This window comes from Mustelus asterias, chromosome 15, assembly GCF_964213995.1.
Source record: "Mustelus asterias chromosome 15, sMusAst1.hap1.1, whole genome shotgun sequence".
Classification (NCBI taxonomy): domain Eukaryota; kingdom Metazoa; phylum Chordata; class Chondrichthyes; order Carcharhiniformes; family Triakidae; genus Mustelus; species Mustelus asterias.
In genome coordinates, this window is record NC_135815.1 from 52884429 (window position 1) to 52909470 (window position 25042).

At 41.2% G+C, this 25042-nt stretch overlaps 1 protein-coding gene across 1 annotated transcript in view; it reads right to left on the reverse strand.

Moving 5' to 3' along the window:
• Nucleotides 1–21525, reverse strand: part of fancl (FA complementation group L) — a 55317-nt gene extending 33792 nt beyond the window's left edge. Inside the window, exons 1-5 of the mRNA XM_078229896.1 lie at nucleotides 21417–21525; nucleotides 14775–14833; nucleotides 13959–14019; nucleotides 12112–12168; nucleotides 6755–6852 (exon numbers count right to left, since the gene is read on the reverse strand). Of these exons, the coding sequence (XP_078086022.1) occupies nucleotides 6755–6852; nucleotides 12112–12168; nucleotides 13959–14019; nucleotides 14775–14833; nucleotides 21417–21509 (368 nt within the window). The 5' untranslated portion in view covers nucleotides 21510–21525. The remainder of the gene's footprint in view (nucleotides 1–6754; nucleotides 6853–12111; nucleotides 12169–13958; nucleotides 14020–14774; nucleotides 14834–21416) is intronic.
• Between the last annotated feature and the right edge of the window lie 3517 nt (nucleotides 21526–25042).

Below are 25042 nucleotides of genomic sequence, written 5' to 3' on the forward strand. Positions count from 1 at the left end.
GCTGCCGCAGATCACCAGGAAACTGGATTCAATTCCAGCCTTGGATGTGTGGAGTTTGCGCATTCTCCGTGTCTGCATGTGTTGCTCCAGGTGCTCTGGTTTCCTCCCACAGTCCAAAGGATGTGCATGTTAGGTTGAATGGCCATGCTAACTTGCACGTTAGTGGCTCAAGATGCATAGATTAGGGGGATTCGTGGGGTATACACATGGGGTTACAGGGCCTGGATGGTATGTACTGTTGGAGAGTTGGTGCAGACTCAATGGGATTAATTGCCTCCTTCTGCACTGTAGGGATTCATGCGCTTTGATTTTACACGCTAATATCTTACTGGGATGTTGTCGAAAGCCTTCTCAAACTTCAGATAAACCACATCCACTTGTTCCCCTCCTTCAACTTGTCAAAATCTTTGGGACTGCCAAACTCATTAGAACTGTCAAGCTGCCAAGACATTTTAATCTCTGGGCTTTAAAAGGTTAAAAAAAATATCAGTTTTGCTATGTTCATTCATGGGATATAGGCACTGGAAGCTGGGCCAGCATTTATTGCCCCTCTCTAATTGCCCTGGGTGGCACAGTGGCAGGGACCCAGGTTCGGTTCCTGGCCTGGTCACTGTCTGTGTAGAGTCTGCACCTTCTCCCAGTTTCTGCGTGAGTTTCCTCCGGGTGCTCCAGCTTCTTCCCACAGTCTGAAAGACGTGCTGCTTAGGTTCATTGGCCATGCTAAATTCTACCTCAGTGTACCCAAACAGGTGCCGGAGTGTGGCGACTATGGGATTTTCACAGTAACTTCATTGCAGTGTTAATGTAAGCCTACTTGTGACACTAATAAACTTTAAAAAGGTGGTGATGAGCTGCCTTCTTTAATCACTGCAGGCCAGAGGGTATAGGTACACCCACAGTGATGTTAGAGAGAGATTTCCATGATTTTGACCCAGGGACAGTAAAGGAATGGCAATATATTTCCTAGTCAGGATGCTGAGTGACTTGGAGGGGAGCATCCAGGTGCTGGTTTTCCCAGGTATCTGTTGCCATGTCCTTCTAGATGGTAGTGGTTGTGGGCTTGTAAGGTGCTGATTAAGGAGCCTTGGTAAATACCTGCAGGGCATCATGCACTCTGCTACCTCTGTGCGTCGGTGGTGAAGGCAGTGAATGTTTGTGGATGGGGTGCCAATCAGCTTTGTCCTGGATGGTGTCAAGCCTCTTGAGTACTGTTGGAGCTGCATTCATCCAGTAAAGTGGAGAGCATTCCATCAAACCCCTGATGTGTGTGTCATAGATGGTTGACAGGCATTCGGGAGTCAGAAGATGAATTACTCGCCACAGGATTCCTATCCTTTGACCTGCTTTGGTAGCCACAGTATTTATATGGCTGGTCCAGTTCAGTTACTGGTCAATGGTAATCCCCAGGATGTTGATAGTGGGGGATTCAGCGATAGCAATGCCATTGAATATCAAGAGGAGATTAGATTCTCTCTTGTTGGAGATAGTTGTTGCCTGTCACTTAAATGGCAAGTAACACTCATGCCACACATCAGCCTAAGCCTGGATATTGTTCAGGTCTTGCTGCATTTGGACAAGGGCTGCTTCAGTATCTGAGGAGTTACAAATGGTGCTGAACAAATCATCAGCAAACATCCCCACTGTTGACCTTATGCTGGAAGGAAAGTCATTGACGAAACAGTTGAAAATGTTTGGACACTGCCCAGAGGAACAGCTGTAGTGATATCCTGGAACTGAGAAGATTGGGATCATACCTAGCACAAAGGAAGATGGTTGTGGTTGTTGAAGTTGACCTTTAACAACCACAACCATCTTCCTTTGTGCTAGGTATGACTCCAACCAGTCAAATGAGTTCTCCCAGAGAACTGCTCCCTGGGACTCCTTGATGCCATACTCAGTCAAATGTTATCTTGATGTCAAGGGCGGTCACTTTCACCTCACCTCTGGAGCTCTGTTGACATAAGCCTGAGGGTTATCAATATAGGATTTGTACTGCATAACTGATTTCAGTTTGGGGTGGGGGGGGGGGGGGGGGGCGGGGGGAGAGTGAGAAGAAAACAGGGGACATTGCAAATTTAGTACCAAGTCATGTCAGCCAAAGGGCCTATAAAGGGTCTTGGGGTAGATAGAGGGGCATAGGTTGGCATGGATGGGCATTAGAAATGTGGAGGGCGGGGGGGGTTGAGGCATAAAAGGTGATGGCGCGAGAGCTGTTTTTATTTTTTTACACAGCTGACACAAAGTCCCAGCTCACCAAGGGAGGTCTTTCACACAGCCTGTTTCCGTACCTGGCTGTTCTTGTGGCTGCCTCCAATGTTTTTCGGGGGCTGAGGACTCAACTCCCATTAACACCCGCCTCCCGCAATGAAATTTAATCAGGTTTGTGGAGTTGAGAATTTTCCCAACTCTGCGCTCCTGACTTGAGAATTAAAATTCACGCTGAAGCCGATCCAACCAGGAAGGTACCTGGCTTTCTTTACCTGTGCTGGAGGTACACAATCTCAGTCAGTATAGTCGTAAAGTCATTGCAATCAGCCTTAGCTTCCCTTGATCAATGGGGAGGAAGCCAGAATTTGCCAGGGACACTGAACCTGATCACTTGCCAATGACTTATGCTGCAAAGTGTTGGGCTCAACTGCAATTAGCTTCATGGGAAATTCCAGAGGGGTTTTACAGTTGCCCATCATGATGGGACACTAGTGGAATTAAGTAAAGGAAGACTACCTGGTTATGTCTATTCTCTACCATTTCCACATTGCCTAATCCACACAAGGCAAATGGTCTTTGATGAAGACCCAGCATAAACATGGTGACCTGTACGCCAAGAGGGGAAGCACACCAAATGAGTACAGTTTATTTTATTCTTGCGTGGGATGTGGGTGTTACTGGCAAGGCCAGCATTTGTTTCTCATCTAATTATCCTCGAGAAAGTTGTAGTGAGCTGCCAGTCCATTTCGTGCAGGTTTACATTTACAGTGCTATTAGGAAGGTAGCCAGAGTGGAGTACAGATCTGGAAAAAATGTAAGGGAGTGCCCTTTATTATGCACCAACAAGGGTGTCAATAATGATAGTACCTACTGTGCCATGTACAAAATTGTGGTGCAAAGAGGAGGAAGGTGCTGACTGCCTGGTATCCTCTTATTAGGAGGGGTCTTCTGTTCATCCAAATCTACAAATGACAAACAGTTAGGGCACACACCTGAAGCAGGAAGTTACTAAGGGACACACTGGTCAAGTGAGTCAACAAATCTGAAAGAGATGGGATTCAATATGGTGAAAATTGAGGTCATCCACTTTGAATCCAAGAAAGACAAATGGGAATATTTTGAAAATGGCAAGAGACTAGAAACCCCAGGATCGATATACTAGTCTTGGAGGGGTACCGCACAGATTCAGCTGAATGATATCATGATTTAATGGGGTAATTTATGAGAGTGGGTTACATAAACTTGGCTTGTATTACCTTGAATTTAGAAGATTAAGAAACATGCAATTAAGGAGATAAAATGGTAAAAGGATTTGATAGGGTAAACTCTGGTGGGAGATTCCACCAAGGGGCATAAACATAAAAATACAGAATCACAGAATTTTTACAGCACAAAGAGGCCATTTGGTCCATCATGTCTGCTCTGGTTACCTGCATTTACCTAGTGCCACAATCCCTTAACCCAGCACATTTTTCCTTTTCAGATCATAATCCAATTCCCTCTTCAATGCCTCAGTTGTACTTGAAACCACTAAAATCTCAGGCAACACTTTCCACATCTTGATCATTCGCTGCATGAAAAAGTTTATCCTAATGTCTCCATTGCTTCTTTGGCCAATTACCTTAAATCTGTGCCCTCTCATTCTTGATCCTTCCACCAGTTGGAACAGTTTCTCCATATCTACTCCAACCAGACCCTTCTTGATCTATCAAATCTTGTCTCAACCTTCTCTTCTCCAAGGACAACACTCCCAACTTCTCCAATCTTTCTACATGACTGAAGTTCCTCAAACCCAGAAGCATTCTCAAGAATCTCTTCAGTTCATCCCTGAACGCCTTCACATTTTTCCTAAAATGTGGTGTCCAAAACTGGATGCAACACTGCAAGTGAGGCGGAACCAGTGCTCTGCATAAGTTTAACATAATCTCCTTGCTCTTGTACTCTGTGCCCTTATTAATGAAGCCTAGGATACTGTATGATCTATTAAGCACTCTTTCAAGCTTCCTGCTACCTTCAATGACTTATGCACCCACATATGCTCCTGCACCCTTTTTTTAAGACCATTGTGTAATTTGTGGTTACACCATTGGATACTAATAGGCAGTAATCCTTGTGCATTCATTTCCAGATATGTTGACTGAAACATTAACAGACCAACAATCCTGAAAAATGATGATGATCTGGCCCTTTAATTCAAAAGGGATAAATCCAAAGCATCTTTCCAGTGTATAATCGGGGCTAGATCAATTCGGAGTGAAATCGAGTAGCCTTATTTTTGACAGAAAGGACGTTTGAAAACAAGAAATCTGGCCATTTAAATTAGCACAATAAAAATTAACAAATATGTGAACTTCATTAAGATAGTGACAGCTGAAACTTCCGTCACAAGCATGTATTGTCACATAGCGGACAATTTCCATGTGCCCATTGCCTCATTTTTCAGTGTAAACAGGAATCTCAGTGTACAGAAGTTTTCAAATAAAGAAGCAGACAGAGAACTAACCAAAGTTAAGTTTGAGTGGTTTTGATTTATTCAGTTAGTGTTTCTGCCCGAAACTGACAGGAGCTGTATGTTAATATGCAAACTAAAGGTCTGTGCTAGTTCAAGAATTCAAATGCCATTTTAGTTGTCACCAGCTTAGCAACTGACTATTTGACAATCCACTAACAGAGCCAGGAGGGTTGTCACTTCCTGTTAAATTGAAAGAGATCCTCTCTTGCTTTCAGGTAGAGCTTTACAATTGAAATGCTTGCTCTGACTTTTGGCTCGTGAAGTGATGTGGATTTTGATTGCTGAAAACTTCTACAGCTGTCAGTACTCTCTCTACACCACTGGCAATTGGGATTAAAGTCCTTCTGGCAATCCACATTTGCCTTCATTGGAGGCCTGTCAGGCATTCCATTGTGACTACTGATGGAGGAGAAGCAGGACCAATAGGAGGAATGGGCACACAGCAGGCAGATGGAGATGAGCTTATTGGAATTCTCTGACCAAGAACATTGTGCGTTATGTTCTCAAAGCAGAACTGCAACAAGTAGGTGCACTTCTTTATCATGTACAGTATCCTCCAGTCATTACATCCTCCAATGAACTGAATCTCTCCAAAGATCAATATTGATATTACTGTTAACAAGTATTGTAGAGTCACCAGATACTCTTAGAACATGTTCTGCATACAAACATGCTGAATAGCATTTGTAATTTTCAAAATACGCAAATAAATTTCAACACTAATGTAGACTACGAGTGCCCATCTTCTGAAATCTCTTAGCTAATCTAAAGCTTCTTTAAAGTGTTAGGAACAAGAGTGTGCTATTTATCCCCTCAACTCTATTCAATGAGTTAGATACACACCTCAACTCTATTTACCTGCCTTTGCTCCATTTCCCTTCAATATACTTGGATCTATAAAAATCTATTGATACTAATTGTGCAAATTTCAACTGATCCAGTATCTACTTTTTTTGGGGAACTATTTTTACTACCCTGTGAAAAATCCTTCCTGATTTAAGGTCAAATGGCCTGTCTTTAATTTTGTTATGTCCTCTTGTTCTAGATTCCATCATCAAAGGAAGTAGTTGTTCTGTCTTGTACATATATATTTTTAAAAATCAATTTAAACACCTCAGTCAGATTTCTTGTCTATCCCAGCAGCTGCAGGAGCATGGACAAGTTATCAAGTAGAAAGTTATAATTTAGCCTCTAGCAATGCAGTTCTTGAACAGCTGGGGATATACAATGGCTGCGGAATATTCTTCCTGAGAAGGTACAATTGAGAAAATACAAGGGAAAATGAAATTAAGAATCCAACTACAACAAAAGCAAAATGCTGCAGAATGGAAATCTGAAGCAAAAACAGAAAATGCTGGAAATACTCAGCAGGTCTGGCAGCATCTGACTGGTTACAACACTGAAGAAGGCCTTGTTAACGTTTCTCTCTCTACAGATGCTGCCAGACCTGTTCAATGTTTCCAGCATTTGCTGTTTTTATTATCTATTAATCCAATGTCACTCAGGGGTGGCATGGTGGCACAGCGTTTAGCACTGCTGCCTCAAAGTGCCAGGACCCGGGTTCAATTCCGACCTTGGGTGGCTATCTGTGTGGAGTTTGCATGTTCTCCCCATGTCTGTGTGGGTTTCCTCCGGGTGCTCCGGTTTCCTCGCACAGTCCAAAGATGTGCGAGTTAGGTGGATTGGCCATGCTAAATTGCCCCTTAATTTCGGGGGGAACAGCAGTGTAAGTGCGTCAGGTTATGGGGATATTAGCAGTGTAAATATGTGAGCTACGGGGATAGGGCCTGGGTGGGATTGCTGTTGGTGCAGGCTCGATGGGCCGAATGGCCTCCTTCTGCACTGTAGGGATTCTATGATTCTCTGAACTGTTTTGGCAAAAAAACATGCATATAACTTCTCCTTTATAAATATCCACATATTTAAGTAATGAATCAAAGTTTTACAAGTACAATATTAATGAAATTTGACGCAATCATTAAGGTATGCAAATTCAATAATGATAACAGAATTGGAAAAAAAAGCACTACTTACTTATCCCAACCCAAAGTTCCAATTTCTTCAATAAGTTGCGCATAATACTGTGGAGGAGGAGGGGACTGCAGCTCATGCTTGTTCCTCAAGGCAATTTCCTACAAAAATAAAGTTGTTGTTCAGCAATCATCTACAACACATTTACTATACAACTCAGAATTCTAGAGCGGATTATGAAACTGCAGTGCATTAGACCGACAGAATGACTTGCTGCAGAAGTTGAGATTATTATGTTTTTGTTATAGCTCTATCACTTCTCAGAGCAGGTCAATAACTCAATAAAAAGTACTTCAATGATTTAACAGAGTCAGCAAGTGGTCTTGCTTTAGAGGCAAGCATCGGCAGGAAACATTTGTTGAAAAACATACTGTCTTCCAAGATATAAAAGTGGAGGTAAGCAGCTATCCTGCAGAAACCTTTAAAAGATAAAAACGGTGAATGGTAGCTCCTGTAGTAGTATATTAAACCTCCAAGCAAACTATCCTCTGGCTGAGGTGTCTAGACATAGGGGTCACACACTAAGCATAAGGGGTTAACCACTGAGGAGTGTGGGAACAAATTTCTCCTAATCTCAAAGGGTTGTGAATCTTTGGAATTCTCTGCCTTAGAGAGCTGTGGATGTTCAGTCATTTGAATATATTAATGATAGAGATCAGTCGATACTGACAAAATTAAAATACGTTGAGATAGTGGGTGAATGAGGAGCCGAGAGAGATCAGCCATGATTCTGTTCAAGTCAGAGAAGGCTAGAAGAACTACTCCTGCTCCTATTTATTATGCTCCAAGATCAAACTATTTCAGCATTTAAACTTAACAACCTTCATGGATTGACTTCAATTCATTATTTGGCTGCTAGATGGCATACTTTGCAGCAATATTTCAGCTAATCTTTGGAAAGTCTTGAAAGAAAACTGGCAGGACCAGTCTCATTTCAAATCAGGCAGCAAAACTTGCCAACCTACAAAAACAAATGGCAGCCCTAAAAAGTTGACAAGTCAAAAAAAATGCACAACTGAAAACAACTAAAGTGGCATGTCCAACAACTTGCATTCATATAGAGTCTTGAAAACAGTAAAGATGCTTCACAAAAGCATTATCAAACAAAATTTGACACTGAACCACAACAGGAGGTATCAGGTGAGTAAAAGCTTGATTAAAGAGGCAGGTTTTAAGAAAAGTCTTAAAGGAATAGACACAGATAAGCCTAGAGGTTTAGAGGGGGAATTCCAAAGTTTAGGGCCTGGGCATTGATGGCCCTGATACCAATAGAGGAATGCTAAAAATTCTAGATGCAAGAGGCCAGGATTGGAGGAGTGTTGATGCCATTGACAGGTAAAGGGCTGGAGAAGGTTAGAGGTTGAGAGAGGCAAGGTTAGGGAGGAATTTGAAAACAAGGACAAGCATTTTAAAGATCAGTGCATTACTGGACTGGGAATCAATATAGGTCAGCAAGTGCAGGGCGACAAATAAACAGGACTTGGTGTAGGTTCAGTTGCAGACAACTGAGTTTTACAGATGATGCAAGGCTTGAGGTTCCCCAGGAGAGAACGGCTGAGTCTAGGAGGTCACAAAATCAAAGACGAGTTTTTGGTTTGAGATAGGGGACGGGACTTGCAATGTTCGAGCTGGCAAAAGGTGACCTCGGGATTGATGTGAATATGGAGTCAGAAACTCAGCTATAGTCAAGTTTGCAAATAGACTGGTTTAGCCTCGAGACACTGTTGAGGGCTCAGGTTGAAGTTGCTGGCAAAGTATGTGGCAAGGACTGACAGCATTGTCAAGTCATCTTAATTTCCAACTTGAGGGAATTTCCACTCATTCTGGACCAAGGTCATGACGTCAAAAAAACTTAATATTTATATTCTGCCATTACTTTGGTTTAAATATTCTTCTGAAACTCAGGGTTGAATTCTAAGAATAGTAGTGGCTGCGGGGGGCAGGGGCACACAGCAGGGAGCTGCGTCAGGACAGCCTTTCATCACTGTCTTGTTGCCGGGGATCTTTGAGGAACTGTGAGGAGAGATCAAGGAGGCAAGGGCCCAATTATGGATTATTTCACAGAGCCAATCACATTTTGCAAGCAACGGGACTGTGCCCCGTCAGAGGCTCCATGGCCAAAAAAGGGAGTCACACGCAAGATAGGCCGCACCAAGGGCTTCAACAGACCATCTGAGAGGCAGGTGGGAGGTTCTCCTCCACCCCACAGGGCATACTGATCAGTCCCCTAAATTTTAACCTTCACAGACTTGTTCAAGGGCACCTCCATGTGGAGACACTGTTGAGATTGCTGACCCAACCATCTCTCCTGGTGGGTCTGCTGAGGTTTCAGAGCTGCCAGCCCTCTGATTGGGCAGTTAGCAACCTGAGCCCCCTAGACGTCCTTGATTGGGCACCGAGCCCATATGTAGCCAAATTAGGAAGCCCACCCAAAGATTTTTGAAATCTGATAAAACATGCTCTTCAGTGTAAGGAATTTCAGTGCACATGCTTCACCATTATAATTCTTCTTCTGCCCTCAAATTGTACTGTTGAAGTTTGTGAACTTAATGTATGATTTATGATGCTGGAATAAACTAATAACCAGCACTCTCTGGGGTAGATCTGGACTTTGTGCAATAGTAAATCTGATGATAGAGAAATGGCAGCCAGTTTTGCATCTCCAATCTTCACCTTCAGTCAATCTTCCATTGACGGCAATGGAAATAAAATTAGGAGATGTTAAATGGTTTAACATCGAGTGCTGGATTAATTTTTCTTTTCTTATTCATTCATGGGAATGGGTGTCGCTAGCTGAGCCAGCATTTATTGCCCATCCCTCGTTGCCCTTGAACGGAGTGGCTTGCTAGGCCATTTCAGAGGACAATCGAGAGTCAATCACGTTGCTGTGGCTCTGGAGTCACACGTAAGCCAGACCAGGTAAGGACAGCAGATTTCCTTCCTTAAAGGACATTAGTGAACCAGATGGGCTTTTCCGGCAATCGAGAATAGTTTCATGGTCATCAGTAGATTCCTAATTCCAGATTTTTAAAAATCAAATTCAAATTCCACCAGCTGCCGTGGCGGGAATCAAACCCGGGTCCCCAGAACATTAGCTGAGTTTCTGGGTTAATAGTCCAGCGATAATACCACTAGGCCATCTCTACCCCTTTTTAAAAGGACTATGCTGCTATCCTTTAACTGCTCCAAACAACAATGTTATCTTCACTTGATGTAAATGGCTTTAAACTCAAAACTCCACCAGCAGGCCAAAGTGAAGCTACATCTGTCAATGCCCTCAATATTGTATTAAAATTAATAGACTATGAGAATCGGGCATGAGCCAAATAAATGTTGAAGTAAATGATGACAGTTTTAGCAGACAAAAGCAAAATGCTGCACATGCTGTAAATCTGCAGGTTTCTAAAACAGAAAATGCTGGAAATACTCAGCGGCTCTTGCAGAATCTGTGGAGAAAAAAACAGAGTTAAAATTTCAGCCTGAAATTTGAACTCTGTTTTTATCTCCACAGATGCTACTAGACCTGGTGAGAATTTCAAGCTTTTTCTGTTTTTATTACAGCCTTGGGGCATGTTATTATGACAAGTTACAGACTTTAGGTGAAAATTAGATTGCATAAGACAAAATTGATTAATTTTCAGTGACTGCTGCCAGTCTATCCATAACAGTAAATTACCCATCTTTTGCATGTAGCATCGTCTTCCAATTATACAAAGCTCCATAATCATGGGTAAGCCAAGCATGGAGAATCACATGGGACAACTGTATTTCCAAGGAGGTACGTTCTGTACCTTTCAACACTCCTTGCTCATGGAATAGACAATAGTCTTTCCAGTTGGTCACCTTTAGCACGAGAGGCGATTAGATAGTGCAATTTTGAGAGAAAGCGATCTTTAAATAAATGCAAATTACTGGTCAAAAGACAGCATTGTGTCCTATACTATGGAATAATTAACAGACTTACGTCTGAAATTTTCCAAAGCTTTCTTGCCTGAGTATTCTGGGTGAGGGATGCATTACACAGCAGAGGGAAGAGAGATAAGGAGAAAAGTAATTTTCCTGTGCGAACTCTCGGCCACCTAGCGGCCAGTTATAAAGTACCTTTGGCAAAAAACTTCAAAGCAGATCACCAGCTGTTAATCAGATTAATAATTCATATCATATGCAGGTGGCAAATTTAATTTTTTTGAAGAATTTAAAACAGTTGACCTACATTATTAGCGACCTCAGTTCCATTTTACTAAAGATTATTGCTACATTTTTTTAGCTACAGCTCCTGTTGTCAAGTTTTATTCCTGGTTTGCTCCTCCTGCAGTATTCATTTGCAGCTGGGAGTACTACCCACTCATCATACTTGATAGTCAAGAAAAACCAGAAAGTTCCTTCAATCAATGAGACTTTCCATTATGTGATCAAAATATGATGAATATTTCACCATGTGAGACAAATGTACTATTCATCTGTTCTTTCTTACTCCTTTCAGAGCTCCCAAGGACCAAAAATATTTTTTTTTCAAAAAAGACATCCAATTGATACTTTACATAAGCCAATGTACAAAAATAAAAGCAATTCCCATTTTTAATAACTGGATTGAGATACACAGCAACTCGGGGTTTAATTTAGCTCAGTTCACTCTGTTCCTACAGCACTCTAAAAGTTTTGAAGATTTGCAAGGTCAATTTGACTTTTCATAAAGTTTCAAACTTTACACATTGTTTGTACACTGAACCTTTTAAACACCTCCTCCTATTGCACCGCCATCCAAATTAAAAGAAAATTCTCTTCCATCATTCACTCAAAATATTTCCATTGTTTAATTTCACCTTTTGTTTGACCACATGAATTTCGGTTGCTTGCATCTAATATTTTTAAATAGCTTTTCCTCTCAATAACTGTAACTTACATAACCAAGCTGATCTCTCCGAAATTCAAATGAGAAATTAGGGATGACCTTCCACAGGACTGAAGTATCCGCAAGACATTTTATTTTTACTCAGTGGAGAGGATGTTCGGCATGATGGTTAGGTGGATCGGCCATGCTAAATTGCCCCTTAGTGTCAGGAGGATTAAGAAGGTAAATATGTGGGGTTACGGGGATAGGACCTGGGTGGGATTGTTGTCAGTGCAGGCTCGATGGGCCAAATGGCCTCCTTCTACACTGTAGGGATTCTTTGATTCTATGATTCACCAGCTTGAAGAGTCAAGTGCTGCTACCAGCAGGTAATTAGGATTATTTCCCACTGGCGCTAGTAGCACCTCCCAGCTGGGATTCACCCGCCTGTAGCGTGTAAAAATATGCGCCACCGAGAAGCACGTTGTCCAGCCCGCATTCACCGAGATCAGGGTGTCCTTTCACTCACCAAAACTGTCTTAAACTCCAACATAAAACTAACCAGGTCAGAGCAGTGCTGCAGTCTCTGTGGAGGAAATGAAAATGGTCAAATGCTCTTTCAGTGTGTGGTGGTGCAACACAATGCATCAGAAGGCTAAACTAGATTATAAGCATTCAAAGTAACTGTTGACTTCTTGTCTATCCCACTTGTATTTTGTAGCCATCACGATTGGGCAGGTGAAGAGGAGGAGGAGAGATAATAAATCAGGCAACACAATTACCAATAATACTCTTCTGGTTTCCGATGCCATTGTAAACAGAAACTCATTACAACATTTAGACAAGCTAGTTGACAGGTACCCATCTGCACAACTTTTCTTTTTAAAGAAACAAACATCTTTGTGCAGAAATAACACTCTTGTCTCAAGGTTTTGAATTCCTGAAATCTGATGTGGTCAATATTTGAACACAAATAGGGACGCATGTAGACTGAAAAGATTCTTATGGATAATTCTGGTGGAATTTACGCCACAACAATGCAGATGGGTTGGTGGAGTGGACAGTAAAGTGGCAGATGGATTTTAACATAGAGAAGTCTGAGGTAATGCATTTAGGGAGGTCAAAGTTATAGGGAGTACCCAATAAATGGGAATATACTAAAAGAGGTAGATGAAGTGAGAGATCTTGGCATACAAGTACACAGGTCCCTAAAGGCAACAGTTCAAGTAGATAAGGTTGTAAAGAAGGCATACGGAATGCTCTCCTTCATTGACAAAGGGAAAGAATATTAAAGTAAGGGTATAATGTTGGAATTGTACAAAACACTGTTGAAGCCACAACTGGAGTGTTGTGTGCAGTTCTCGTCACCATATTACAGTAATTGTAATTGCAATTGCTTTGGAGAGAAGGCAGAGGTTTACAAGAATGTTGCCAGGACTAGAAAAGTGTAGCTATGAGGAGAGATTAATAGGTTGGGGTTATTTTCCTTGGAACAAAGAAGGCTGAGGGGGTGACTCGATTGAGGTGTATAAAACAATGAGGGGAAGAGATAGAGTGGACAGGATAAAATTGCTTCCCTTGGCATAAAATTCTAGAACCAAGGGATAGAGATTCAAGGTAAGTGGCAGAAGATGTAGAGGGGACAAGAGGAAGAAATCTTTTACGTAGTGGGTGGTGGGTGTCTGGAATTCACTGTCCGAGTTGGTGGAGGAGATAGAGACTCTAAACTCTTTTAAAAAGTACCTGAATCTGCACCTTAAGTGCTGTGCGCTACAGGGTTACGGGCCGGGTGCAGGAAGGTGGGATTAGAAAGGGCACCTGGGTGTCCTGGGGCTGACATGGACAAGATGGCCGAATGGCCTCCTTCTGTGCTGTAACTTTTCTACAGTTCTAAGTGTATATAAGGCTGCATTACTTTATTATGCTGATAAGTAATAGCAAGAAATGTTGAAAGATGTAGCACAAATGCCTCTTCTGGCTAGAACACTGAAGACATTGTTTAATTTTTCAGCTCAAGCAACAGATCTAATTATCAACATTGTGTGTTTAAGTTGCTGGCCCATTTTGATTTGCTTGTAATCCAAATTTGAGCCTTCATACGTAACAGGACAGAAAGCATGCCAGTGCTGTTCAATGCTGTCATAGAAATAATAACTAAACCTGTCATAGTCTGCCGAATTCTTATGCATATTAACATTACTGTTGCTCCCGGTCTTCATAATATTAATAAAGTGTTGATTTTATTTTTAAAAGTCTGTTTCTCCTTCTCATTCAGGAAGGTAAACTATATTCAAATAGATTTTTGCCATTCAGAGACAATTTATAGCAACCTCTAAATTTTTATTACACGACCAAAGCCATTATTTTGCACATTACCTGCTTCACAATGTGCTGGTATCCATGCAAGACTTGTTTTAACTGCCAGCTGCACTGAAGCCTTCAATAGATTAAAAGCATGAAAATAAAATGATACAAATTTTGTAATTTACAACTTCTAAATTGCAGAGTTATACAGAAATACATCCTCATGCAGGTCTCATCGCTTAGAAAAGGAGTACATGATATCGGTGAGTGCTCAAGGCATTAGCAGTGAACAGGAAGATAAACCCTTCAACGATAATAGTTAAGAAAATTATCTCAGGAATTTGACCAGCCAAATTTGAATTCAATTTTTCAGTCCTTAGATAGGCAGCCTGGGATATTATTTTAATCTTTTGTTAAAATATAAAAATAGAATTCACTGCATTTCAAAACACTCCAAGAATAACAATCAAATTTTGACACACATCTTGCGCAAACTCAATTAAAAATAAATTTATCATTTTGATCCATGGGCTGAAAATAATATACACCTGCTCCTTTACTTTTTGTTACAGTATCTTTCCTTTTTTTTATATAACTTTGCATCCCCAGAACAAAGGCTGAATGGGATTCTAGTCCAAATCTCACAGCTAACACATAAATGCAAGCTCTTCTTTCAAAAAGGGTCACTGAATCATTAAGAATCACCTGAACATGAGCCTCATCCAATCAAAGGATGATGTCTATCAAAGCAGCAACACTCCCTCAGTCCTGCACTGAAAAGCCAGCCTGGGCTAGGACGAAGTTTTGTGACGACTTGCAACTGAGCCAAGGTACCAAATACCTAAACACTCTTTTCAAGTATTATAATTAATATAAAGAAATCCATACCTTGCATGCCTCAGATGTTTCTGCTCAGGTAAAAGTATCCTTACGCGAAATTCCTTGTCCTGGAAACATACAGTCAAAAGAAAGGAGATATTTATTATACAATTCATAGCAAACCCAATTCCCATCTTCTAATGTCATTGATAGCAAAGCCCTTTTAACCCAATTTACATGATGTTGGCAAGATAAATCTAAAATACAAACATGTCCCAATTAAAGCAAATGAACTACAGTGGAACCAAATTATCTGCCCAAGAGAGGACCAATCCCTCCCTGATGGGATACCAAATTAGTAGGTTACGGAGATCTCCCAACAGCATTTCCCTCTGTTGGCAAAAATTAACTGGATCAATCACAGCTCCTCCAGACACCTGCCTACAACTTCAGCTGCCAGATAATTAAAACAAGTTGAAAACATTTCTTCAAAAACGACCACAGCCATCCAGACGAATGCAAAAGGCAGTATCCGCTCACCCTCACTACCAATCTTATCGGTAGAAAATGTGTCCGTTCTGCTGTATTAGTGAGCAGAGTGGTTCAAGCTGACATGCCCAGGACCTGCTCCATTCACTATCTATTACAGAAATGCATTTAAACAGCCAACATCTCCAACCAACATCGGAGTTAGCAGTTCCTCAGAGATTAGTGCTGCAAAAACAGCTGATGCAACAACTGAAGGTCAGCATATAATATTGTTAACACTGATTTATGCGGGTGGGGTGGGCTGAGGCAGGCTGGAGCAGGGGAAAACACTGATCACCACTGAGAAGCATTTTAATTCATGGGGTTCATGGACCCAGTGGCTGGAGTTACAGGCAATGGTATAACACAGCTCAATGGTTCCAGTGCCAACTAATATTGGAGCAAACCAATTGTAACATGTGAAGAAGAAATGCTGGCTGCCCAATTATTATTGGTCTCCGATGTTCAGAGAAATTCTCAATCAGGAATCTAGTTAAAGGAAGCTTGGATTTCAGAGTTTGTACCACAGCAGTTCAACACCAGGTTACTAAAGAACTAATAAATGGCAATTCAGTTCAACCAACACGACATAAACAGAATCAGGGTCACTGTAAAGTTATTTTTAAAACAAAGTTATAAAATACTTTTAAATTGAACTGAAGCAATTTGCCTGCACATGTCTAGTTCCATAATAACAAGTGAAGAGGGTGGTCAGCAGTGTATACGTCCGCACAATGGGCAGAATTTTACGGCCTCACTCGACCCAAGATTGGAAAATCCCACCCGAGGTCAACAAACATTTCCATTGTCCGCCCGCTCCGATTCCGTGGCAGGCAGGGTGGTAGAATTCCGGCGAATATGTTAATTCAACATTATTGCAATTAAGCAGCTCTTCCCAAAGCTTTTGTTTGATGGCTGGTAGTCTGCAACTACAAAGCTAAAAACAAATCTCTTCATTAAGAGCTTCTATTTCACGGAGGAGGCTTCAGGCCAATCCTTTAAAATCTTTAAAAAGTTAATTTGCCCTATTTCCCAATCATAACAGATCCTTTACGAAAAATTCAGAATCCACATCCACACCTCAGCTGAAAATTAATCAGTTCTTCCTTAGGCCATACCCTATCTGTGGACCAAGTTCCATTGTTTACAGACAGACAGACAGGGATGAAAACATTACTTCCGTTCACTTTCGGTGGTGGAGGCAATTAAAGAAAACCTCACAACAAATGTCAATTTTTGAAAATCATCAGTAAAAAGTCGTCGTCCAGCTACCGGGAAGCTGGGACAAAATACTTTTACACATTTTGTTGAGAAGTGCATATTAACTTTCTGAACAATAATAAAAATTTCCTTTGCAGCTTTCAAAACATTTTTGTATGGCATAGGCAATAAAAAACACAAAGTTTCAGAATGGTTTTCTACCATAAGAGTGCGGAAAAGTGCTCCTCATTAAGCTAAAGAAATAAAATTTTATTCAATGCTAATATAATTCTGTTTGTGCTGGGATATATTAATTGAAACGCGTGCTTCAAAACAGCACTCCCAGAGATGGAACCATTTCAATAATAAAAATAAAAAACTTCTGGTCACCCTATTATAGAAAGGATATTAGTAAACTAGAAAGAGTGCAGAAAAGATTTACTAAGATGCTACTGGGACTTGATGATTTGTGTTATAAAGGAAGGCTGGAAAGACTGGAATCTTTTTCCTGGAGCGTAGGAGGCTTCGGGGTGATCTTATCGAGGTCTATAAAATAATGAGGGGCAGAGATCAGCTAGATAGTCAACATCTTTTCCGAAAGGTAGGGGAGTCTAAAACTAGAGAGCAGAGGTTTAAGGTGAGAGGAGAGAGATACAAAAGTGTCCAGAGGGGCAATCTTTTCACAGAGGGTGGTGAGTGTTTAGAAGAAGCTGCCAGAGGTAGGAGTAGAGGCAGGTACAATTTTGTCTTTTAAAAAGCATTTAGACAATTACACGGGTAAGGTGGGTAGAGGAATATGGGTCAAATACAGGCAATTGGGACTAGCTTAAAAAGGTTAGAAAAAAGGGCGGCATGGACAAGTTAAGTCGAAGGGCCTGTTTCCATGCTGTAAAAATCAGTGACTCGATGCTGGAAATAGTTAGGTCAGGCAACACTTGTGGAGAGAAACAGCATTAACATTTCAGGTTCATGACCTTTCATCAGAACTGTAAAAGCAACATGAACGGATAAAGGAAGGAAAAAATGCCAGCACAAAAAAACTTGGGGGGGGGGGGGGGGGGGGGGGGGGGGGGTGCATGCGGGGGGGAGCGGGGAGATGATGCTCTAAATTTGTTGAACTCAATTCTCAAGGCTGTAGAGTGCCAAGACAAAAATTTGTTCCACAAACTTTCAGTGGGCTTCATTGGAACACGGTGGCAGGCCATGTACTGAAATGTCAGACAAGTGGGGAATTAAAAAAATTTTAAAAATACAAGCTTGGGGTCATGCTTGCGACTGATTTAAGGTATTTCGTAAAAACGCCAATCAGCATTTAGTTTACCCGGTGTAGAGGAGGCCACATCACGAACAGCAAATACAATACAAGGACAAGTAAACTGTTGTTTCATTTGCAAGGAGCGTTTGGGGCCTGAATAGTTATATGGGAGGAAGCTTGAACGGAAAGGTGCCGTGCAGAAGAGATAGGGCATTAGGGGTGACTGAGGAGTGGACCAGGGAGAGAACACTCCCTTTGAAATGCTGAGAGGAGAGGGAAGAGGAGGATGTGTTTGGTGGTGGCATCACACTGGAGGTGGCAGAAATGGCAAAGGATGGTCCATTGAATGCAGAGGCTGATGGAGGAGTGGGGTTGGGGGTGGGGGGGGGGGGGGGGGGGAGAGGGAGAGAGAGAGAGAGAGAGAGAGAGAGAGAGAAGGTGAAGACAAAGGGAATCTTATCATGGTTCTGGGAGGGAGAGGAAGGGGTGAGAGCAGAAGTATCAGCTATAGTGGAGGACCCTGTCAAGCACGCTGAGTGGAAACCTTCTGTTGAGGAAAAAGGAAGACATATCAGAAGCACTGCTGTAGAAGGTTGAATCGTCAGAACAGATGTGACTGAGACAGAGAAATTGGGAGAATGGAATGGAATCCTTACAGGAAAGAGGTTGAGAAAGCATAGTCAAGGTTGCTGTGGGGCCCATGGGTTTATGGTGAATAATAGTTGATAACTTATCTACAGGAATGGAGACAGAGCAATCAAAGAAGGGTAGAGTCAGGGATGGAACAGGTGAAGGTGAGAGAAGGGTGGAAATTGGAAAAATGAAATTTTCCAATTCATGCTGAGGGGAGGAGGCGGCAAGAAAAAAAAGAGATGGGAGAATAATACCTGCCCCACATATCCCACAAAAAAGTGAGCAAAGTGGGGCCCTTTTTTTAGGATGCACAGGCAAGACAAGAGAGTCCTTTTTTCGGAAACACAGGAACACATTTTATTCGGAGGAAGTCTGTGAGCTGAAGGAGAAGTCACTAAGCACAAGAACAAGCTAGACAGGGGGAAGAAGGTGGCAGCGGTTAAGAACTGTTGGACCTTCATCAAAAGCAGAGAACTTTTAGACCATCCTAGTGGGGGATAAAGGTACAGAGGGATTGGATGTTGATAGTGAAGAGGAAAGAGTTAGGCGAGGAAATAGAAACTATTGACGATATGGAGGACACGTGAAAAGTCACGAATGTAGGTAGGAAGTGACTGTACAAGGGGACAAAAATGGAGTTGAGATAGGAAGAAATAAGATCAGTGGAACAGGAAAGGCTGAAATAATGGGTTGACCAGGACAGTCTTGTATAGGGATTTTGGGAAGAAGGTAGAAGCGAGTTGTTCAGGGTTGGGGTACTATGAGATTGGAGGCTGTAGAGGGAAAATCTCCAAAGGAGATGAGGTCAGTGACAGTCCTGGACACAATGGCTTGATATTCAGTTGTGGGATCATAGCACAGGGGGAGGGAGGAGAAAGCATTAGGGAGTTGGCATTAAGCCTCTGCTAGGTAAGGAAATTTGGCATGTCAGCTACGACTCTCACCAACTTTTACAGATGCACCTTAGAAAGCATTCTTTCTGGTTGTATCACAGCTTGGTACGGCTCCTGCTCTGCCCAAGACCGCAAGGAACTACAAAAGGTCGTGAATGTAGCCCAATTCATCACGCAAACCAACCTCCCATCCATTGACTCTGTCTACACTTCCCACTGCCTCGGCAAAGCAGCCAGCATAATTAAGGACCCCACGCAGCCCGGACATTCTCTCTTTCACCTTCTTCCTTCGGGAAATAGATACAAAAGTCTGAGGTCACGTACCAATTGACTCAAGAACTGCTGCTGTCAGACTTCTGAATGGACTTACCTTGCATTAAGTTGATCTTTCTCTACACCCTAGCTATGACTGTAACACTAAATTCTGCACTCTCATTTCCTTGTCTATGAATGGTATGTTTTGTCTGTATAGCGCGCAAGAAACAATACTTTTCACTGTATGTTAATACATGTGACAATAATAAATCAAATCAAAGATAGAGGTCAGTATGCTAGACAGCAACAGCGCCACCCATCAAGCTTGATGATGATGTTAGGGTTGGACCCGAGAGGTCAGAGTGCAGCAATTTGAGAGGGAAGTGCAAGGGCAAGCAGAGCAGAGAAATGCAGATGACCATTGTCACACTAGCAGTTCTCAATGAAAAAATCTAGAAAGGGTAAGAGGCCAGAGGGAAGAGTCCAGATGGAGAGAGAACATGGGAGGCAGGTGAAGGGATCCATGAAGGAAGAGAAGGCTCCTAGTTGAAGACATAAGCACAGAGGCAGATTTCAAACTGATTTTCATTTCAAATCCAAATCATACAAACAACCTCATACTTCAATACTCATCCCTAATCTTCAATTCACTTTTAACCATTCAATTGTTGGAAATAGAGAAGAGAAAAACTTTTCAAACCTTTTATTCTACATGGGTGATTCTGTATTCCCATACTAGTGCAGAAAGCGTGGAGCAGAAAATATATGTCATCTCTGTCCTGACTTCTGAGAATGCAAATTTAAGACAGAGGTTTTTAAAAGATTATGTGGGAACATAGCTAAGAAGTTATTTGCGTTACATGATAGAATATAGAGAGGAGTCATAATGGATGTTTTGCAAACTGGAAAAGCTTTAGAGTCGCCTGGCAATCAGTTTTGGAATTGCTGTTCTTATCTCCAATACATTTCATACAAGTGATCTGAATTTGGATACAGGAAGCATAAATTCAAAATCTGAAGGCAAAATAAAACAGGGAGCTTGATTAGTTGAAGACAATTATAAGCAATTCCAAGAGAACATACGGAAATGGGTAGAAAGGTGCCAGATAAATGCAAAGATAATTAAGGAGAGGAAATAGATACAAACCTATTAAAAATGGTAAAACTTTGAAAGGAAACAAAGAAAGTTTTAGCGACTTGTGATACATCTTTAAAAGCCGGAGGTCAAATCGACAAAGCTATATCTTTAAAAAACAAACAACATATGGTATCCTAGGTTTCAAAAATAGAAGCAGAATACAGAAGCAAAGAGGTGACGCTAAATCTATACAGATCTTTAAGAATGATGTTAAAGCCACACAGACAATGCACAAGAGACAGACGAGGGTTGGAAGTGTTTAATTACGAAAAGAGACTAGAGAAACTGATGCTCTTTTTATTAAAATAAAAAGGATTAAGAGATGTTCAGAATTATGAAGGGTTTTGATAACAAATGGGGAAGAGCTACTTCTATTGATCAATGAGTCAGTAATCACAGCACATCAATATAAAATCGTCACCAAAAGTATGATGGAAAAAGTCTGAGCAATGGTTATGCATCATAATCAGGAGACATTCTCTAATGGATCATTCTAAGCACAATGCATTTAAAAGGAAAATGGTAAATAAAAAGAACAAGGGTAAATGGAAAGGATAGAATAGATTAGGGCCTATAGCATTTTCAGGCGTGATAAATGAATGGGCTTCTCTGTACGGAAAATGTCTACAATTCTGGGTGGTGGTTACGGGGAGACAGGGAGGGTGGTTGCAGAGAGAAAGAAAGGAACAAAATTGTTTTTATTCAATCACCACACATTCTTTCTCATAGTGATGTTCTCCACAAACTGCAATTCTATCATGTTAGTAATGCTGGTATTTACCAATCACACTCTAACACAAGTACTGTACCTTAACCATAATGAATCCATCAAACACGGTCTTCTGTTTGTTCTGAGGCAACAGAAGTGGGCACTCATTGATCAGGCCATCACGTTCAGTCATGGTTTGCCAAAATGGTAAATATCTGGAAGGGAATAAATATGTATGGTTACAAAGACGTCTTATTTACCAAAATACTTCAAAAAAGCTCAATTAAAATTGCAAATGGATTTTTTTTAAAAGTGAAGACAATTTCAAAAATTTTTTTAAAATGCATCCCATTGACTGATACAAAAATGCAGGCAAGACAGCTAAAGCAACTCCCACCTCCCCTGCTCTACATGGCATTTCCCTCTCCTGTTAAAAAATAACTACAAATATTCTTGGAACCCAGTAAAAATAATTAACATTAATGAATTATTGGCCTCAAAACATCATAAACATTTCTATTTTGTATTTCTCATACATACCAAACAGACAATTAACCAGAAATCAAATCCATATAAACTCAAAATAAACTTTGAAGAATAATGTGAATTTTTTTTTAATCCTTTCATGGTTATGGACAAAGGGAGTATAAAACACTAGAAAGCTGGTGCCTGCTCTTGGACCCACCAGAAGTAATCTTCATACAAAACCCAAATCTTCTCTGCCTGCATGGCAATAAGGTTGTTTCAATCCCACTGAACTAACAATGGGAGAAATTACAACAAAAGAAACAATGTCCCGTCACTATTCTTCTCCTCCTCTCTGGGATTCCTGCTGGAACGTGAGGACTTGGCTTCCAGGTGAGGATATGGTTGGGCTTGGCTGTGATGTGCATTTCCATCACAAGAATTAAGTAGCCCACTGGCACTCACTGGTGAGGTTCATCCGTGAAGAACTTTCTTTTTGGGAAGCAGGGTTTCCCAAAATGTGAGATTTTGGGGTCACGAATTCTGAGGCAACAATGGCAGCCGCGGAGCTTAGACTGAGTTTTGACAGTCACGAGGCCCTTTAAATGTTCATTGTTTTTTGTGAGCAGATATGGTTTTATTGTCTGCTCTCGGGAAGGGCCAGCTGCTGCTGTAACCGTAGCCTGTTGAAAGGTAGGTCTTCATTTTTTTTTTGTCAGGGGCAAACCCAGCAGACTTAAAAACACCCCTAAAATCCATATCTACCTCTCCTCTTCCACCCAACCCACAACCAAGGTCCAATAGCTTGCTAACCCACTTTCCTCCAATTTTCACTCTGGGTTGACATAAAGTCAGAGGAACTAAAAAAGGTTCAGATCAGGAAACGTTTTAGGAAGTGTTGTTCTCAAGGGCTGCCAGCCCGTGAAACTATACCCCAGTAAAAAAGTGGAGAAGGGGGTAAAAGCTTGATTTATAAAAAAATTGTCTCAAAACATCCCCTAATATCTTATTCATTATGGCAATTATGATTATATATTGCTACAGCTTCTTTCACATGAACACAAGAAATAGGAGCAAGAGTGGGTCATGCAAGTCCCTCAGGGCTGCTGAACCATTCAATAAGATCCTGGCTGAACTTTTACATGAATTCCATTTTCCTATCCTATCCTTATATCCCTCAATTCCTCTTAGTTTCCAAAAATATATCAAGGTTAGGTGCATTGGCCATGCTAAATTCTCCCTCAGTATACCCGAAAAGGTGCAGGTGTGTGGCCAATAGGGGATTTTCACAGTAACTTCACTGCAGTGTGAATGTAAGCATATTTGTGACTAATAAATAAACTTTAAATCGCAGCCTTGAATATACTTAATGATGGAGCATTCACAATCCTCCGGGATAGAGAATTCCAAAGATCCACAACTCTTGATACTTATAAATACCACAAACTCGCCTATTTACTTTCCTCCTCCTTCAGGTACTACCCTCCAAGAGGGCAAAGGTGACCATGCAATTCCATTGGGCTGGTCAATGATTATGCTGACAAAGTATTGCAGTGGTTTGCCTTTGACTTCTGCAGTATGGCTGACCAGGAAACTTTCCTGTTCTTTCCACCTGCGATCAAGACAAAGGCACTTCAGTGAAAAGATCGAGTATGGTGTGGGAACATGGCCCATTTACGACTTGGAAAAAACAAAGGTGAAGTGACTTGAATTTTATGACAGTGATGCCCCAAATTAATGATAATTGGGAAACACTCCATCATCGACTGTAGACAAAGTGTCATCAGAGTGGATCAGGCAGCCTCCGATGAAAAATATCCATTGGGTCATTTCATTGTCATGACCCAAGCGAAAGCGTTCCCTAAAGAGCTCAGCCTAACACCACCATGTGAATATTCATCAGGATGCTACAACAAATTTTTTAAAACGCCATGGTGAAAAGCTTCACCTGACCATAAAGCTGCACAGACATACATGGATGAATGTTCCACCACAATATCAGAAGAACAACAGAGCAAGTGTCCAATAATGCTGGTGAGACATCATTATATTGGAGATATGTTCCCAGGAAAACCTACATAACAATGGATGAAACGGCACCAACAGAATTCAAAGATTCTAAGGAATGGCTGACTGCACTCAGATGTTCAAATGCAATATATACACACAGGTGTAATTGTTTTTTTTATTGGTAAAAGTCAGAATCCTAGGTCTTTCAAGGGGATCAGGGTTTTTCCTGTTGCATACAAGATCAATAAGCAATTTTGGATGGCAAGGCCAATCTTCTTTGGTTGGTACGAGAACCATTTTGTCCCTGAAGCCAGCGCTCTTTGTTGGGCTGTGGGTCTTCCCAGGGGCTGCAAAATTACGTTACTCCTTGATAATTGTGCTGCGCGCCCCAATGCAGTACTCAACATCAGAAGCCATGTTTTCAGGGTTTATTCGTCTCCCAACTGTACGTTCGTCCCTTACCCAACTTATGCATCAAGTTAATCTCTCCAGGTATTCAAGATCAGTACATGGCTGAATTCAAGTGCAAAATTCTCACTGCATGCAACAGAGGCTTGGGATTTAAGGAATTTCAAAGATAATTCTATGTTAAAGATGCACTCTGGAGTACCGTGAAGGCCTCGGTCAACGTACCTCAATATATTTTGGTAAATGGTTGGCACAACTTGTGGCCTTTTACCATGTTCCTAAATATTGAGGATGAAATTGAACTGATTTTAATGGTTTCTGTGTTTCTGAGGAGAAAAAAAATGAATATTTATTGGAATATGTGAAAGGTTTGTTATATGCTGAGGCCAAATTGTTAAACGAATATGCTATTAAGGATTGTCTGAATATTGACAACGATGCTCCGGTTCACCTCCAACTCATAGACAGTGGAATATTGTGACATGGTCATGGATAAGAATAAAAAGAATGAGGTCGACGATGATGACAATGAAAATAGTGCATTGGATGAATACAAAAAGTGTCTACTGACAGGTATATAAGCTTTACGGAGGAACTGATTCACGGGATGGAGCAGATTACAGAGCAGCATGTTGCATGGGTTTACAAAATACAAGAGGTGTTCCTAAAAGAAACATTCACATATCTGAAACAATTTAAGCTGCAGGGAATGTTTAAAAGTAGTAAGACGGAGTCTGAGCCTTCAACTCCTGCAGCCTGAGTCTGTACAGAAGCTACCATCCCAGACATTCCTTTTGACAATGACTATTCTTCAGTTGAGGTGCAATTTATGAAAATTTTTTT